At 47.8% G+C, this 17,848-nt stretch overlaps 1 protein-coding gene across 1 annotated transcript in view; it reads left to right on the top strand.

The window, feature by feature from the left end:
- TECTA (tectorin alpha) overlaps positions 1–17,848 on the top strand; it is a 68,990-nt gene that overhangs the window by 25,482 nt on the left and 25,660 nt on the right. Inside the window, exons 10-11 of the mRNA XM_061203303.1 lie at positions 4,643–5,244; positions 12,820–13,381. Coding sequence (XP_061059286.1) covers positions 4,643–5,244; positions 12,820–13,381 — 1,164 coding nt within the window. The remainder of the gene's footprint in view (positions 1–4,642; positions 5,245–12,819; positions 13,382–17,848) is intronic.

The following is a 17,848-nucleotide window of genomic DNA, read 5'->3' as shown; positions in this document are numbered from 1 at the left end:
GACCCCGGATCTCCTTCTCTTCCTGGTGCAATCGCACTCAAGGACAATCTCATTAACCCTGTACATCTTCCCTAGTCTGATGTGTCCTCTGGAAGGCTCGTCCCCCCAGACCAGACTATTGCGCATCTTTATTGTTGTTTCTAATCACACCATCCCTCTTCGTTATAGAACAATTAGCTATTGACCCTTGGTTATTTCTAGCAGAGGGAACACATCATGTCAAAGGACCGGAAATCTTTGTGATGGCTCAGTGGCGCCTTCTCTCTTGGCAAGGCAGGGCCCCATTCATTTCAGCCCACGGTGATCAGTCAGGGTGCCTTTCCCGGAGTAGAGATTAGCCCCGCTCCCCAGGGCAAACCTGACAATGGTTCTTGAGAGAGTCCCATGGGCCTGGTTGTTCATTTTGCCCCCAGAGTATCTGACCCCTCTCAGCAGTACTTGTAGTAATGAGAATAATTGCTGGGAAGACGAGACATATAATCCCCTCGCTTCTGGGGGAGCCCAGGGGGAGGAGTAAATGGAAGGGTAGAAGGAGAAGTGGCTGAGGGGGCGGGACCCAGGCCTGGAGCCAGGACTGCCCCACCTGGACCACATCTCCCACCCCTTCCCCACCAAGAAGGTCGACCCTCATGAAGACCAACGCCACCACTGAGATTCCATCCTTTACATCTGGTTATGTCTCTTCCATTATATTTCTTCCTACCTAAGTTTGTTTATTTTTTTAACTTTTTATTTTGAAATAATTTTAAAGTTACAGAAGGGTTACAAGAATATCTATATAGCTTTTACCCAGATGACCTGTTGTTAGCATTTTGCCCTGTTTGCTTTGTCATTCTCTCTCACTGACTCTCCGTTTGAAGGGAAGTTGCAGACATCATGCCCCTTTGCCCCTAAATACGTTAAGTGTATATTTCCTTAGAATCAAGACACTCATTCACAGCACAGTGCAATTACTGACCTTAGGAAATTTAACATTGATGTGATAACTTAATATCCACTTCAATTTTGCCCGTTGACCCAGTCGTGTCCTTTAGGGCTTTCCCCTACACCTCAGTGCAGATCTAGTCTGCGACCACATGGGGCATTTAGCTGTCATGTCTCTTTGGTCTCCTTAAGTCTGGAACAATTCCTTAGCTTCTTTGTCTCTTATGATCTTGTCAGTTTTAAAGATTACAGTCTCCCCCCTTTTGAAATAGAATGGCCCTCCATTTGGGTTTGATGCTTCGCTATGGCTGGGTTCTGCTCTACATCCCACCCAGCCCCCTACGTAGGAGAGGTGTGTTTTCCTCGTGGTATCAGGTCACATGTGGAGCATGCCCTGTCCAGCCTCCTCTCATTGGTGATGGGCACATTGGTCCCCTGGTCAGGGGTTGTCAAATATCACCACTCTGTGTCACTACGTTTCTATCTTGTGACTAATGAGCAATCTGTGGGGAAGTACTTTAAGACCACACAGCACCCTGCTTGTCATCACGATCTCCTTCCTCGACTTAGTGCCCACTGATGACTTTTGCTTGTATTGATCTTCAGCATGACGATTACATGCTGACAGTTTACAGCTCCAGCACTCTCTCCACTTGTACCCGTCAACAGATGTCATTTTACTGTAAGCCAGAGCCCTCCTATCTCTTCTGCCTGCCTGTCCCCTATCTATCATCCATCCACCCATCCATCCATCTATTTATTTACCTCAATCATCTATCTATCTTATCAACATGGACACACAGATTCCTGTTTTTTTCAATGACATGTTTCATATCACATTTGTTATTTTGGCATTAAAATTATGACAGATTTGGCCTGTGGGTGTCCCTTCCAGTTGCCTCCTACGTCCTTTGGATACGCCTCTGTCATTTTCTTACCTTCTAGATCAACGAGATGCTCCACATCACCTCTTAACCTTCCCTGCCCCAGCCTAGAATCAACCATTACTCCGAGAAATCCTGATTCATTTTGGTGGGGAATGTTATTAGAAGCTAAGGTCTGGGTGAGGCTCACCCATTGCTACTGGGGTATCCTTACCTTGCCTCTAAGCCTTTGCAATAGTAACATCTTAGACAGAGCTAAGAATATCCCCCCCCCCCGCCTCCCCCCGACACACATATCGTTATTTAAAAATAATGCTCTGGTTTCTGAGCACTGGAAGTCCAAAGGAGCATTTGGAGTATCATCTCAGAGTTGGGCGGTTACATCCCTGGTGACCCTAATCACACTGGGGAGGGATTCATAACAGAGGCTGTGAATCTGCAGGTGGAATTCTGGAAGCATGCTCTTTTCATAAAGTCACCTAAAGGGAGGGAGGCTCCCAGGTTTCTACTGACCACCACATCTAGTGGGACCTTAGAATGCCTTCCCAAAGCCTTCTCTTTAACCCGCTTCCCACATCCTCTTTCGCCCCGCCTCCAGCTTGTCTAAAATGATCTCCGTCCCTGCTTCTGTACTCAACTTTCTAGCTATAGTTCATTCACATTACGGGATTACAGAGTCTGCCCCACACCAAATCCATTTTGGTGCCAGGCCGTGTCTGTGCCATCCTTTTAGCCTATGAACTCCTACCCAGCAGGAAGTGTCTCTGGATTGTTTTTTCGTACTGCACGAAGCCCAGTTTGGTGGCATGGTTCACGCGAAGTAAGTGTGGCGGGATGACAGTGATTCCCTCTTTTTCCGGGTGCGACGCCTACTGAGAATCACTTCTCCCCATCCTTCATCAGGGCCTGCAGAGCTGGAGCAAATGCTCACAAGTGCCTTTTTTAGAGAGAGACTTGTGGACGGAAGCAGCCACGTGGAGCATGGCTTCCTCGGGTGGAGGGCCAGGGCTCACACTTGATTAATCAAGTCTCTGGGTACTAAGGGGTTAATCTGGTCAGGGTTTTGCAGAGAGTGGGGATTGGATTGAGTGACAGCTGCAAATCAGGAACACAATCTTCTTTGAACCTGGAGAGAGGCAACCACTGCTTCTGTGTTCAGATATTTTTAACCAGCTCTCTCTGGCAGAGCCAGGCTGCCCAATTAAGTAATTTCAGAGGCATTTCAGGAGCCAGGGGAAGTTTTATTACTTCATGTCTGTATGTTCCAGACTTTCAGACACATTCAGACAACACGATAAGTCATAAAACGAGAGCCATTTAAATAAGTCATGTTATTTGCTATCACCATAAACCTGCAGTCAGTGTTATTCATAATTTAGAGACAAATGTGAAAATTGCTCTATACAGACATATTTAATCAGTGCTGAACTAGCCTACAACTAGTCAGTGGAGGTGGAGACAGTCCTTTAGCCCAGAGGGAAAAAAGATTGGCTTTCAGTCCATAGTGCAGAACTGTTGAGCTGGTACTTGTGGGCAGAACTATTATTGCCATGCAATTTCTCTATAGTGTCCTTTGTGTCCTTGGATTATAAAACCCTCTTAAGGAGTGATCATATGCATAAGACCTAAAGAAAGCCTTAAAGGCAAGATCTTAAACTCCCAGGAGACGGTGAGGACGTGCACAGATCTTTAGAAAACACAGACCTGTGGGTAGATTTCTTCTGCATTCCTGGGTTCATCCCAGCTCATGTCGTTTTGACAAACAAAAATAATAAAGAGACATGGGAAGTTACACGGAATTCCATGGTGAGCCACATGTGCTGTTATTTTATGTACTGTGCTTACTGACGCAGAGTCTTGATCTATCAAGGAAGGCTTCTGGGCAGACGAGTGACTTGAAATGAAACTTGGAGGATGGGTAGGATTTGGCTTTGTGAGGGCTGTGCAGGAGGGGCAAAGGGTGTGAATAAAGGAGGTGGACAGGACAATGTGCTGAGGTCAGTGAGGAGGTGGAAGGGGTCAGAGGACACCAGGAGCAGAGAGATGAAAGACACAGGGAAAGTCCAATGTGTAGAGTAGAAACACCTCCATGAAACCTATCTGTAATGGAGGGAAGTGTAAGAAGGGAAAGGGCACAGTGTTTATTGACACCCTACTGTGGGCTTGATATATTAGGTTATTAATCCTCAGAACAGCAGTCCTAGGTAAGTACTGTCCTTATTTAATCAGAGAAGAAACTAAAGCTCAGAGATGGTACCCACAGGTCTCTACAGCCTCAGAGCACTTGTTCCTTCCAGGACTCTCTTTCCATAGTCTTTGAGTCAGGAGACTCAGAGTCGGGAGATGCAGATTCGAATCTCTCTCCAGTACTTAACAGCTGGATTAAGTCACTGAACTTCAGTTTCCTCACTTATAAGACAGGGGTGATATGACTGTCCTTACCATCCAGATTGTTGAGAAAATTACCCTAAAATGCCTAGAACAGTGCCTGGCGTGCCGCAGGTGCTCAGAACAGGCCCATGGTCCCAGCATCTTCTACATGAAAAGCTAAGTGCGCTAGAGGAGCACGTGAGTGAGGGGCTCGCTGAGCCTTGGATCACCCCAAATGAGGATGGCAGTGGTGCCGATCACATGGCATTTGCTGAGCTCACCGTGCTGGAGAAATAAGTCCCATGCAGCATATATACTTGCACGCACACACATGCACACACACTATGCCCACAGCCGTACATGCACACACATGCACCCACCCATGCATACCAGCGAGTGTACACAGACTCTGTCTCTGACCTCTGTCCCTTTCTCAATCCCATCTCCTCCTCGCCCACCCTCAGCTCTGGACTGCCCGGAGAACAGCCATTTCGAGGAGTGCATGATGTGTGCAGAGACCTGTGAGACCCTGACGCTGGGCCCCATCTGTGTGGACAGCTGCTCCGAGGGGTGTCAGTGTGACGAGGGCTATGCCCTGCAAGGCAGCCAGTGCGTCCCCCGGAGCGAGTGTGGCTGCAACTTTGAGGGACACCAACTTGCCACCAATGAGACCTTCTGGGTGGACCTGGACTGCCAGATCTTCTGCTACTGCAACGGCACAGACAACAGCGTCCACTGTGAAACCATCCCCTGCAAGGGTGACGAGTACTGCATGGAGGAGGGCGGCCTCTACTACTGCCAGGCCCGCACCGACGCCTCCTGCATCGTCTCGGGCTACGGCCACTACCTGACCTTTGACGGCTACGCTTTTGACTTCCAGACCAGCTGCCCGCTCATCCTGTGTACCACAGGAAGCAGGCCGAGCTCAGACGCATCCCCCAAGTTCATCGTCACAGCCAAGAACGAGGACCGGGACCCGTCGCTGGCCCTGTGGGTCAAGCAGGTGGACGTGACCGTGTTGGGCTACAGCCTCGTGATTCACAGGGCCTACAAGCACACGGTGCTGGTGAGCGGTCACAGGCCAGACCCCAGGAGGGGAGCCGTGGGGATGTGAGGATAGGGGTCCCGGGTCAGCAAGTCAGGCTGCAGCTGAACCAGGCAGGTCCAGAATCCAAGGAAAAGCAGAGGCTGTTAGAGCAGAGAGGGACCCTGGAGATTTCCCATCACTTTATCTTACAGATAAGGAAACAGGGCCCTCAGAGAGAAAACTGCCCAAGTCACAGGCACCAAATTAGGAACAGAGCCAGCTCTAGGAACGGTGCCTTTCATATTGTAGCAGAGTGTGTTGGAGATGGCACAGACCTAAATGGAGTCCCAGCTTGGCTACACTGAGCCGCCTCAGACAGTCGCTGTGTGTATACGAGAATGTGCACCTAGCATGGTCTAGGTGTCAGTCAGTGGTACTGCTGTCTAATCCACCTCCTTCCCTTCGTTGAGATCAAAATGTTTGCCTCCTCAGGCCTTCTTCTGCCTCTTTCAGTCTCCCTTTCGCTCCCAGGGGAGCTGGGAGTTCAGGAGTCTTGTCCACATCTGGAGCACCCTGGGGCTCCCTTGCAGTCTTCTTACTTTTCACTCCCTTGTCCATGAAGACAGGAGCAGGTAGGGGCTGAGGAGTTCCATGCACTCCGAGTCCAACCTGAGGATGTCAGCCCCAGCCACAGGCCGGCCACCCCTCCTCCAAGGGCCCTCCTTGAGCAAAACTTGGGACACCCGCAAGCCACTGCTTTAGCATTTTGGACGAGCTGACTTAGGATGTCAACCTTTTAACACCAACCTCCCAGATCTGCGGTGTAATTTATCTCTAAGGAGGTTCCTCTTCCTCTCATATACGTTCCCTTTCAAATTCTGAGCCGTTAAAGACTTCCTTGGGCAACACTGCTGATATCTTTCCTTCCTTAGAATTTCCTTTAACCCCCTTCTCTGACAAAGAGAGGTTTCTGAGCTTCTTAAACTGTCTTCCCTTTCACGTTCACTGGAAAATGTGCCTTCTTAGCATCTAAGATGGAAGTCTCACTATCAACATTCTTCTTCCTTTTCTTGGATATTTTACCCAAACTGCCATTGTTTCCCTCTGGGTTTCACCTAACAGTTGGTTCCTCTATCATTTATGGCATTAATCATACTGTATTTTTCCATGATGTTCATGTCTAGCTCACTCAATACTCATAGTGGACTTCTTGAGGGCAGGAACCACACCTAATCCATCTTTATGTTAAATGAATATACTGTGTGCTATGACACTCAAAGCGTTTGTCAAATGAACGAAGGAGATGACATAATAAGCCCTTTCTTCCAAGGTTCCTACGACTTCTATTTTGCTGCTGGTCACTTCTTCAGCAATTTAAGAGATGAAATTGCCACCTGCACAAGTTAGGAATGTATCAGATGCCTTGTTTTTAGCCACAGAAGGTTTCCAACAGATGTCCGGATAGTCAAAGCCGCTCTTTACAATAACTTCCCTCTCCTCCATTTTCATCAATTGTGTTAAAACAAACACATCAATCATTTTGTCCCTGTGTCTGCATCATATTTGTCCTTTTCTCCTTTGCTCCTCCTCTGACATATTTCTACCCTTAGATTTATAAATTTGGATATCGTTCCTTATCTCTGTGACATTCAACACTTTTCCACCTTTCTACCTTTCAGGTTTTTTTCTTCTTCTAAAATATAATCTGTTAACAGGCACTGCCCTCAGTGTACTATGAAAGCGTATTTTCTGCCTTGTGTTACACGCTCTCAAGGTCTAGGTATATAGACATCTGAGGCTACCCCTGTTTTCTGACCCAGTTATTTTCACATATAGACACTGGATCTTCATGAACACTTGTTCTTTTTCCTGCTCTCCCTTCACTCCTCCCCGGTGGCTGATTCTCCTCTCTCACCAGGTGTTTCCCTCCCTTTGGGTCAGCTCACCTTCCAGGCACGTGTCTCATGAGATGCACTCATGCCTAAAGTCAAGAGCCATGAGAACTACACAGCTGGTTTCTTTCTCCCACAAAGAGATGGGGAGGGAAGGGTATATTAGTTCTTAGGGCTGCTGTCACAAAGCATCACAGACTAGGTGGCCTGAAACAGCAGAAACCTATTCTGTTACAGTTCTGGAGGCCAGGAGTCCTAAACCAAGGTGTCCTCAGGGCCATGCTCCCCCCGAGGTCCTAGGGAAGCCTCTGTTCCAGGCTTTCTTCCAGCTTCTAGTGGTTGTAGGTGACCCTTGGCTTGTGGCAGCATAACTCCAGTCTCTGCCTCCATATTTTCATGGCCTTCTTCCCTCTGTGCCAAATCTCTCTCTCCTTTTAAGGACACTAGTCATTGGATTGAGGGCCCACCCTTTCCCAGCATGATCTCATCTTAATGATTACATCTGCAAAGACCCTATTTCCAAATAAGGTCACGTTCACAGGTCCTGGGGATTAAGACTTCAATATATCTTCTGGGGGGACACAATTTAATCTACAACAGGGAGTAATTAGAGAGTAATGGGCATCAAGGAGGGATTGATTAAAGGGGTGGGGGGACCCTTTCCAGGGCTCGTCTTTCTAAGTCACCAGATGTCCAAAATGCCCAAGCTGGGAATAGAGTGTACAGCTTTCAAATCTCTGACAGGAAGACCAAGTTCAGGATGCTTGAAGGCTCTTTTCTTCTGGGGCCTAGGGGATAGATTTAGCATTTACTCTGAATTATTAATATGCATTACAGGATCTGCTTGTTCAATGATTTGCGTTTGTTTTTCCCATGATGTTATTATTAGTCACCATCTCTCCCTGAGAGAAGAATAACGGCCGTCATAATGGCAGCGCGCAGTGAAGCGCCAGGCAAAACACAGCACAGAGCCCGGGTCACTGCTGGTGCTTGCAAAAACAGAGCTGACATGGAAGTGACTCCTTGGGACACCGGGTCCCTCTGTGATTCTGACCTTTCTCTGCATTAAGCAGTACTGAGGATGTGGGGAAATCCACCAAGCCGAGGGAAATTAGAAATAAATATGCTATGTGTATACCAGCCAGGGAGTGGGAGTGAGCGACAGAGGTGAGCCTCTCCCGGGCACCGCAGAGCCCACGCCTCAGCCATCCACAGCCGGAGCTCCACAGAGACGGCCTCTCTCCTCCATCTCCCCCAAGCTTCTGCACAGCCGGGTCCTGCATGGTCCAGGCCAAGGGGAAGGCTCTCAGGACCTTCCAGTGCTGGTGTTTTTATCACTGATTGCCCACCCTGTGGCCATCAGAGAAGAGGGAAGCTTTGAGTATCACTCTGGCTCAGTTGCATCTGATGGGCTTGTATTGACAGGCTGTTCTGTGCCAAGCCCTGGGGGTAGAAACGTGAGTCAGACACGGCTTCTGTCCTAAGGGAACTCAGGGTCTAGTGGGAGAGACAGACGTGTTCGCAGGGAACGTCAGCGTGATGTGAAGTCCCAGAAAAATGTGACGTGCAGTGGGGAAGGGGGGTGTGTCATGAGAGAACAGGTTGCCTGAGCCGCCTGGGGGGATGGAGGGAAGGCTTTCTGCAAGAGGTGATCCAGAGCTGAGCCCTGAAGGCATCCGTTGGCCAGGCCGAGAAAGAGGCAAGGGCGTCCTAGGACAAGGAAACATCAGTGGAGACCCAGGGCGGGGGTGTGAAGGGGACCTCAGAACAGCTGAAGAACAGCTGTAGCAGCAATCAAGGGCAGTTGTTTAAAGGAAAGCTCGCTACTGAAAAGCGAATATGTGGCCTCATTTCCAATACTTCAGTATTAGAAACACATTTCCCCCCACTCATCCCCATGCCCTGCTCTCTTCCTCCTCTGCACCGGCCTCTTCCATCCATCCTTACCCACCCCTCCCCTCCTCTGCCTCCCTCTTTCCCTCCGTTTCACAGGGACAGACAGGGCAGTGATGTAAGGGTGGAGGTCGCATTCCTGGGGCCTGAGAGACAGGGAGAAGCCCGGCAGGCCTGTCTGCGTCGAGGCCTTCCTTTCCCAGGTGCTCCTGGGCAGTGACAGGACTCGAAGGCCTTGAGCTGTAATCCAGGCACATGGCCTCCCCAAGGTATCGCCCCCTCCTTGACACCCAGTAAGCAGGAATAGAGAATGCAGAGAAACTCAGGAGGAAAAGCCAGCCAGCACACGTGAGCCCTTGAGTGCTCAGCCTTTATTCGTGTGAGTCGTCAAGGCTCGTGGGAGTCCCCACGGCCTCTGCTTCCCTCGGTGACTTTGCACACCTGTGTTCTCTGTCTCTGGGCCTCCCGGTTGAGAAAGTCATGCTCACCAGGCATGATCTCCCTCCTCCTCCTCCCCGCTCCATGCTGTCTCTGAAATGACCCATCACCACGTCCTCTTCACCTCCTCTCCTCGTTCCAGAGAACAAGTTATCTCTTCCCCTCTCCATGGCCACTCTCCACCTGCACCATCCCTTTTTGCCCTCTCAGGCTCTTGCCTGTCTGTCATCTCCTCCCCGTCCTGTGTCTTGGGCCTTTCTCTTCAACCCATAAACATATTCATTCTAAGATAAACCTTGACCCCGATTCAATCCAATCTCTCTTCTAACCAATCCCTCTCCTCCCCTTTCTTACCAAACTCCCGGAGACAGACATCTCTGCTTCCATATCCCCTGTTTGCTGTTTTTAACCTCTGCAACCTAGCCCCTGGTCTCATCACGCTACTGAAGTTCTCTTACTAAGATCACCGGTGACTTCTTCTTTGCAAAATGAACGAGTCTTTTTCAGGCTTGATTTCATGGGACGTTACAGACGAGGCCCTCCGTGGTCCAGGCCCTCCCCGCCTCTCCATCTTCATCTCCCATCATCCCCGAGGTCACATTTTATGCTCCAGCATCATTCATTTGCTGTAATTCCTCATATTTATGAGGCATTTTCCCTCCTCTTGGCCTCGGCTCAGGCTACACCCTTTTCTTGGGATTCCCTTTTCTTCACTCTCATTCCTTCTTTTTTTGTTGTTGTTTTGTTTTGTTTTTAATTTTTATTGAAATATAGTTGATTTACAATGTTGTGTTAGTTTCAGGTGTACAGTAAAGTGATTCAGTTATACATACATATATGTGCGTGTGTGTGTGTATATATGTATATATACATACACATATATATAGTCTTTTTTTACATTCCCTTCCATTATAGGTTATTACAAGATATTGAGTAGAGTTCCCTGTGCTATACAGTAGGTTCTTGTTGGTTATCTATTTTATATATAGTAGTATGTATATTTTTTAAAATTTTTATTGGGGTATAGTTGATTTACAATGTTGTGTTAGTTTCTGCTGTACAGCAAAGTGGATCAGTTATACATATACATATATCCACTCTTTTTTAGATTCTTTTGCCATATAGGCCATTACAGAATATTGAGTAGAGTTCCCTGTGCTATACAGTAGGTCCTTATTAGTTATCTAGTAGTGTGTATATTTTATTCCCAAACCCCAAATTTATCTTGACTGGCCAACATCACTCAGCCTCCAGGACCGGGTGTGGGCACCATCCTCTGCGGGCATCCCTGATTCTGTCCCCAGGCTGAGTCTGGTGCCTGTGCATCTATTTATCTCTATCGTTGCTTTTATCAGACGATGTTATTATTACCTGTTTATGTACTTGTCTCTGCCACACGCCTGTGAGCTCCTAGGGAAAGAGCCCTATGCTTTATTCCAGCGTTTAGCACGGTGCTTGGTGCACAGTAATGCCAAACTGATGGCTCCTGGATGAATGAGTGAATTCTGCCTGGACCAATATTCATAGACAAGGAGATTGCTGAGTTGAAATTTGAAGGGTGAAAATTGCCCCAGAGAAAGAGAGGAAGGGGGAAGGGCACCATTGCTGTCTTAGGTTGGTTCCCTAGAGACAGAGTCTGAGGTGGGGATTCCTGAAAGTGAGGGAAGAACCAGAGGCAGAGAGCTCAGCGAGGATGTGGTCTAAGTTGGACATCAGCCTGGGCCACCGGCAGCTCTGGTGCATGACCTGCGCACACAGTTGGTCCCCCATGTTGGTCAGTCATTGGCCGAGGGCTGCCCTTAGGGTGGGGGTGGGGCTGGATGGGGGGGTCATAACCTCTTGGGCCAAGGGGCCCCCGTTTGGCCAAGGCCAGCTGCGAGTTATCGTTAACTCACAATCACAACTGCTAAGGATGGACACAGAAAGCACCACCACACTCGCAGCAAAGGAAACGGCACGTGGAATGGGGCAGCTCGGTCCATCTGCGGAACAGCAAAACGCTGGGTATGGCTGGGGTGGAGGAAGTGAGTGGGTTGGGTCCGAGAGGCAGGGGCCAGCTCCTGGAGAGCCCTGTACCATGTGCTAAGCGTACCCCACATTTTATTCAAGCTGTGGAGGGGGTTTTAAGAATTAATTGCTTTCAATTGCATTAAAAACTATTGGAGAGGCAGTGGTGAGTGGCTGGAGGAGGGGGGCAGTACCGGGGTAGGGAGACCAGTTGGGGGCATGTTCAAGAGTCAAGGTGGAGAGTGATGAGGGTCTGAACTGAGGTGGTAGCAGTGGGGCTGGGGGCAGGGGTGTCAGATTAAGGAGGTCAGGAGGGGAGTTATTTGCGGGCAGGGAGCAATCTACGACCACCCTGTGGGCAGCCACCTTCTTCTTTCAGGAGGAAGACCAGCTCTCCTCTTAGCCCTCACAACAGTCTGTTTCCCATCAAGCGCTCACCCAGCCAGGGGCTGCAGGATTTGGCTCATCTGCATCAAAATGGTGCAAGGGCCCTGCAGTTCTGGAGTTTGACGTTAAGGGATTTCCTTGTTTTCTGAATTTAAAATCGATGGGAGGAAACATGCATCAAGTGCCCTCTCCATTGTGCTGGGCGCCCAGCAGGGAGTGAGGGGAAGGTGGATGTATAGATCAATAAAATGTTGTCCCCACCCTCAGGTTGCTCCTAATCTTGTAGTTGAGACAGAGGTGTAGACAACCAGCTGTAATATAAAGCAGATGTGATGTGTGCTTCAATAGCAGGGTACACGTGCTTGATCTTGGCCAGAGGTGCAGAACACGAGAGAAGTACAAGTAACATGTTCTGGTTGCCCAGACGAGGGAGTGATTCATCCTGACCACCAGCTCCGAAAATCTTGCCTTACAGAAGAGCCGACATTTGAGCAGGGTCTGGGGGATGAGAAGGATGTTGGCAGGTAAAGAATGGCATCCTAGGCAGAGGGACCAGCAAAATCAAGTCATTCTTCAGGAAAAAGAAGATCCTAGAGGAATTAATAAATTGGGGCTTGTCTAAGATAAATCCACAGTAAAGCTGGAAATAGAAACACAAGAGTTTTAGGTTTGGGTATTTTAGTCTAAACTTTAATTGAATTCTTATTACCCTCTCATTACCTTGGAGAAAACAATTTGAACTCCTGGAGGGAATAATGCTATAAACAGAAGGCACTGAGATAAATAGGTGTATTAGTGTACAAAGGATAGTCATTTAAGTCTGTTCAAATCCTAATAATAATAGTTGAGGAACAGAAACAACACTAAATGCAAAGATTACATTTAACCTGCTCCAACCCCCCGTGGGGCTGCCTCTCAGAGGCTAATCATTAGAAAAGCGGGGCGGGGCTGTCTGGGCCACCTGTATTTGTCTGTGCCGACCCTCTTGCTCTTGCAGGTCAACAATGAACGGCTCTATCTGCCCCTGAAGTTGGGACAAGGGAAGATAAACATCTTTTCCTTTGGCTTCCATGTGGTGGTGGAAACTGACTTTGGCCTGAAGGTTGTGTATGATTGGAAGACCTTCCTGTCCGTCACGGTCCCTCGGGGCATGCAGAACAGCACCTACGGCCTGTGTGGCCGCTATAACGGCAACCCCGAAGACGACCTGGAGATGCCCATGGGTCTGCTGGCCTCCAGCGTCAATGAGTTTGGACAGAGCTGGGTGAAGAGGGACACCTTCTGCCAGGTTGGCTGTGGCGACCGCTGCCCTTCCTGTGCCAAAGTGGAAGGTTTCTCCAAAGTGCAGCAGCTCTGCAGCCTGATCCCCAACCAGAACGCGGGCTTCACCAAGTGTCACAGCAAGGTCAACCCCGCTTTCTTCTACAAGAACTGCCTGTTTGACTCTTGCATCGATGGCGGCGCCGTGCAGACCGCCTGCAGCTGGCTGCAGAACTACGCCAGCACCTGCCAGACCCAGGGCATCGCAGTGACCGGCTGGAGGAACTACACGTCCTGCTGTGAGTCCTTCCCGTTGTCTCTCCTTCCATCTTGATTGGTGTGGGCAGGCCGGTCATCCAGTACAAGTCAGAGCAAACTGAGTGGGGCAATTTCAGGAAATGCACTTTGGAATTGAGTTTGTTACCTGAAACAAGAGATCGAACCGCCCGGAGGCTCCGTTTTCTTATCTATAAAGTGGGATTAATACCGCTTATTTCGTGTATTCCTCTGAGGATGAAATAAGATCACGTACATAAAGTGCAGAGCAGCACACATGGCATTTGGGCTCAGCAAGGGCACAATAAGATTCTAACAAAGGACGAATCGAGGGAAGAGTGAGCTAGTAGATCGCTTAGTTTGTTCTAGAACCTCATGGACCCGTCATGAAGTGTACTGATAATTTATACACTTTCTCTTTGTGTGTTTTTCTATTTGATTCATATATGTCATGTATCCATCTCTGCGTTGATGAAATATAGCAGAATGTTAAAAGCATTGGAAAAAGAATTAGATACACCTGAAATTAACATTAATATTGCACATCAACTATATCTCAATGAAAAAAAAGAAAAAAGAAAAAGAACTAGAGCTCCTGGATTCTAGCCTTGCTCTGTCCTTAAGGATCGGTGTGACCTTGAAGCATTTCACTTTTCCTCCCTGGTCCTTAGTTTCCCCCTGATAATGCTCTGCCTACACTCTTTATGCTACAGAAACGTCAGGAGGATCAAATTAGGTAACTGAAAGCCTAGCACACTCCATGCATGTTAAGTGGTATTGTTAACATTCGTGGCTCGCTTTGAGCCAAGCCCAGTGCTAAACACTTTATCAACATTTGTTCCTCCATAACCCAATTAGTCAGGGAGAAGCTGAGACTCAGAGGAGTTAAGTAATTTGCCTAAGGTCCTACTATCTCAGTGGCAAAGTCAGGGTTTGACCTTCCAGCCCCAAAGCTCCTGCCCTCAACTCATACACTTCATAGTGGAATAATTTGTCTGCATTTAGCACATCACAATAGGAAAAGATGGGGAAGAGAAACCAGTATTGGTCTTTGGCCGATCTGCCTTGGTCTGTTTTCCCATCTCAATCTCATTAGCTATAGCAAATTTCTTTTAGGCCTAACTGTATGAAAAAGGCTACAAATAGATGCTGAATGCATAGAGCTCTAAATAAGTGATCCAGCAGGGGTCCCGGAGAGTAAACTCCCTTTTCATCCTGGGAAAGGGAGATTTGGATAAAAAACCAGAAACAGTGTTGTCGTTTAATGCTCACACAGTTCATTTACATCCCACATAATTGGATTCGTGTAGATTGGGAGGCCAGGGTGGGAGGAAGTGGGGAGGGGGAGGGAAAAGATGCCATTTCAGCCATGCTCAGTCCCTGAGTGAGGGGCTGGGGGGAGCGATGCCAGTAGGGGTGACTGTCCAGACTAATTGGCCTCTGGTGACTTTAGTAAATTAAATATGCCTATAAAAAAGTCAGGGTCTGGATAAATCTCTAGAGCTACTCTGGATTCACTGGGGTGAGCTCAGTGGGGCGAGAGAGCTTGCCTTCCTCTAAATCAGCAGACCAGGCTCTAGACACAGGGGCCTAAAGATAGTGCAGGATAGGGAGACAGTTTTGGGAAGGAGACCCTGCCTGCTGCCTCTTGAGACCTGCTGCAGGGCATTCCCTCTTTTCCTGTAGCCATGCCATGGCGACTGCACTGCTGTGTGGCGTGGCTGCGATGGGGAGCAAGGGATAGTGTATGCCCACATCCATTGCCTCTAGCTGCAATGGGTAGGGAGATCATAGGGAAGAATTGTTTTTAGAGGAGGCTAATTCCAGGAAGTCTCACCTTAATTTATGGATATCAATTTTTGTCACTCACAGGAAAGAAAAGGAATCAAGTTAGTAAGCCCTCATGACCTTACCTTTGAGGAGGAAGGTCCCCTACTTCTATGCAGCTTGGACCCATGGGGCTGAAACTGGTGCAGGATGGGGAAACAGTTTGGGAAAGGGATACCCTTCATAATGCATATGAAAACTATTTTTCTTGTCCGTCTGTCCCCTCCACCAGCAACTTTTCCTCTCCCCTCCTCAAAGTTCTGTCCAGACATCGGTTGCCTACTCTATACACAGTCACAGGGAGTTCCATCCAAGGCACTCAGAGCAGAGTCTGTCCTGCCTCACCCTTGGCCACGGGCCCCATCCGGGCCTAGATAGCTGCCTGCCAGCAAGGCCCAGGCCAAGCGTCCTTACCACAAGAGGGATAGACCTTCCCCCACCTTGGCATTTCAGGACAGGGGCCAAGATCCAAAAGAGAGCTCCTGAAGAGGTGGTGGTGGTGACTGGCAAAAAGAAAAGCTAAAATAAGAGAAAAAAATTATACTTTAAAGACGGCGTGTGGGTGGAGATTGGGGGGGCGGACACAGTTGGAGACAGCTTAGTTTTCCATTTTGAATTTCAGAACAGAGAAAAGCTGTGGGAGATGGAGTCCTAACTCAGCCAATTCAATCTGAGAGATCAGTGAACAGAGGCTGCCTTGAATACAGTTGTTTGTAACCATATCTGACATGACGTTAATCTCTGAGAAGCAAGGGCAGGAGAGCATCCCTCTGCCCAACCCCCGCTTCTACTAAGAATTAATCCATTTCAACACTCACATGTTGAGATATGAGAATGGTGTTTTCAGGAGAAAAAAGATTAAACCAGAATTGCCCGTTAAATGTACGCTTTATTGGTAACAAGGTAGAATGCTGTTGGTTTTCAATGATATTGGCTGTTCCTATCAATGGGATAATTTATTACTCAATTACCTTCTTTGCAAATGCATTGGAAAACTCCTTCACCCAAGTTGAACAAACAGACTTGGGGTGGGGTGGGGAAAAGGGAGGCCTATTGTCTTAATTACTAACACATCCTTAAAATTCTTTCAGCTGAATTTGTCATTCTTTCAATCCCTTAATGGAGGACTTAAAGTAGAGCACTGGATGGTGAGGGTATGGTAAGAGAAGAAAATAACAAATGCATAGCAGGTATTTAGCTCTGCCCACGTGCCAGGCACTATTCTAAGTGCGATATGAGTCCTCACTCATTGACTCCTGTAACTTTACAGCAACCCTGTAAAGTAGGCACCATTAATAGTCCCATTTTCTAGAGGAAGAAACTGAAGCTCAGAGTAATTCAGTGACTTTCCCAAGGCAAGTGGCTTGCGTAAGTTGGAAAGTGCCTCCAGAGACAGTGCTCTCCCTCTGTGCAGTGCTGCTTCTTTTACCCTGGTCAGGCCAGGAGGCCCTGAGGAGCTGGGGAGCCCGCGGGTACCGCAGAGGGTGTACAGCTCTGTAGGATCAGGTCTGTGAAGGCATCTTCCAACCTCAGTGGGCCATCATGAGAATTAACTGTGATGATGTCTCATAAACCAGGCCACCTGGTGCCTGACATCTGGTATGTGGTCAGCCAAGTTTGAGTATCATTATCATTTTCTTTTTTATCAGAGGCAGCTTTTGCTACTTCAGAGTCCTGGGTCCAAAGTCTGGTAATTAGGGGGTTTCTTACATATTTCTCTGCAAACTCAATAAATTCTAGTGGAACAACTTTTAAAAATTCCTATTACTATTACTACAACTGCTCCTACTATTAATAACAGAAGCTTTCATTGAAGTACCAGGCACTGTGCCAGAAGCTTTGCAAAATCGCACTTCATTTTATCTTTACTACTTATTATCCCCATTTTACAGATGAGGAAGCAGAGGTTTAGTGAGAGTAAGTAACCTGCCCAAGGTGACACTGCTAGTTAGTTGCAAAGCCAGGGCTCAAACAAGGTCAGTTCTATTGCATTGCTGCATTGCTCCTCAGAGGGACCCACACATCCTACCCACCTGGGGCACAAAGGCTACATCAGTCCACTGGCCACAGCAAGAGACACATTCGTGACCGTGATAGAAATCCAGGTGTAGAGGAATCATCACTCTCAGCTCTTGGTACTTCATTTGGGTGGAGAAAATCAGAATTAGGAATTTGGAAGTTTGTTTTCAAGAATCAAATATTTATTAACCACCTGTCATGTTCTCAGCACTGTTTTGGGGGCCATGGAAGAATCAGAAGTATAAAATAATGAGTTTATTGTCTAGTTGGGGAAATAGGACCAGCATACTTGAAACAACAGTGGGCATCTCTAAATCGGTAGTATATCTTCCCAGATATTAAAATGTATTGTAGAGTTTCAGTAATTAAAACAAGTCAATACCGGCACATTCCCAGAAAGACCAACCAGTGGACTGATGAGAAAGTCCAGAAACAAGCTCAAACACTAAAGAGAAATTAGTATATAGTAAAGCTGGCATTTCAGATCACTGGGGGGAAATGTACTATTCAATAAGGGACAAACTAGCAGGCAGAAAAATATTTAAACCCTTCCTTCATTTCCTCAATCAAAAATAAAATCCGGGAGGTGGTGGTGGGATGAATTGGGAGATTGGGATTGACATATATACACTAATATGTATAAA

This window comes from Eubalaena glacialis, chromosome 10, assembly GCF_028564815.1.
Source record: "Eubalaena glacialis isolate mEubGla1 chromosome 10, mEubGla1.1.hap2.+ XY, whole genome shotgun sequence".
In the NCBI taxonomy this organism is placed as follows: Eukaryota; Metazoa; Chordata; class Mammalia; order Artiodactyla; family Balaenidae; genus Eubalaena; species Eubalaena glacialis.
Note: the sequence above shows the minus strand (reverse complement) of the source record. Positions and strands in the feature narration are given on the sequence as shown.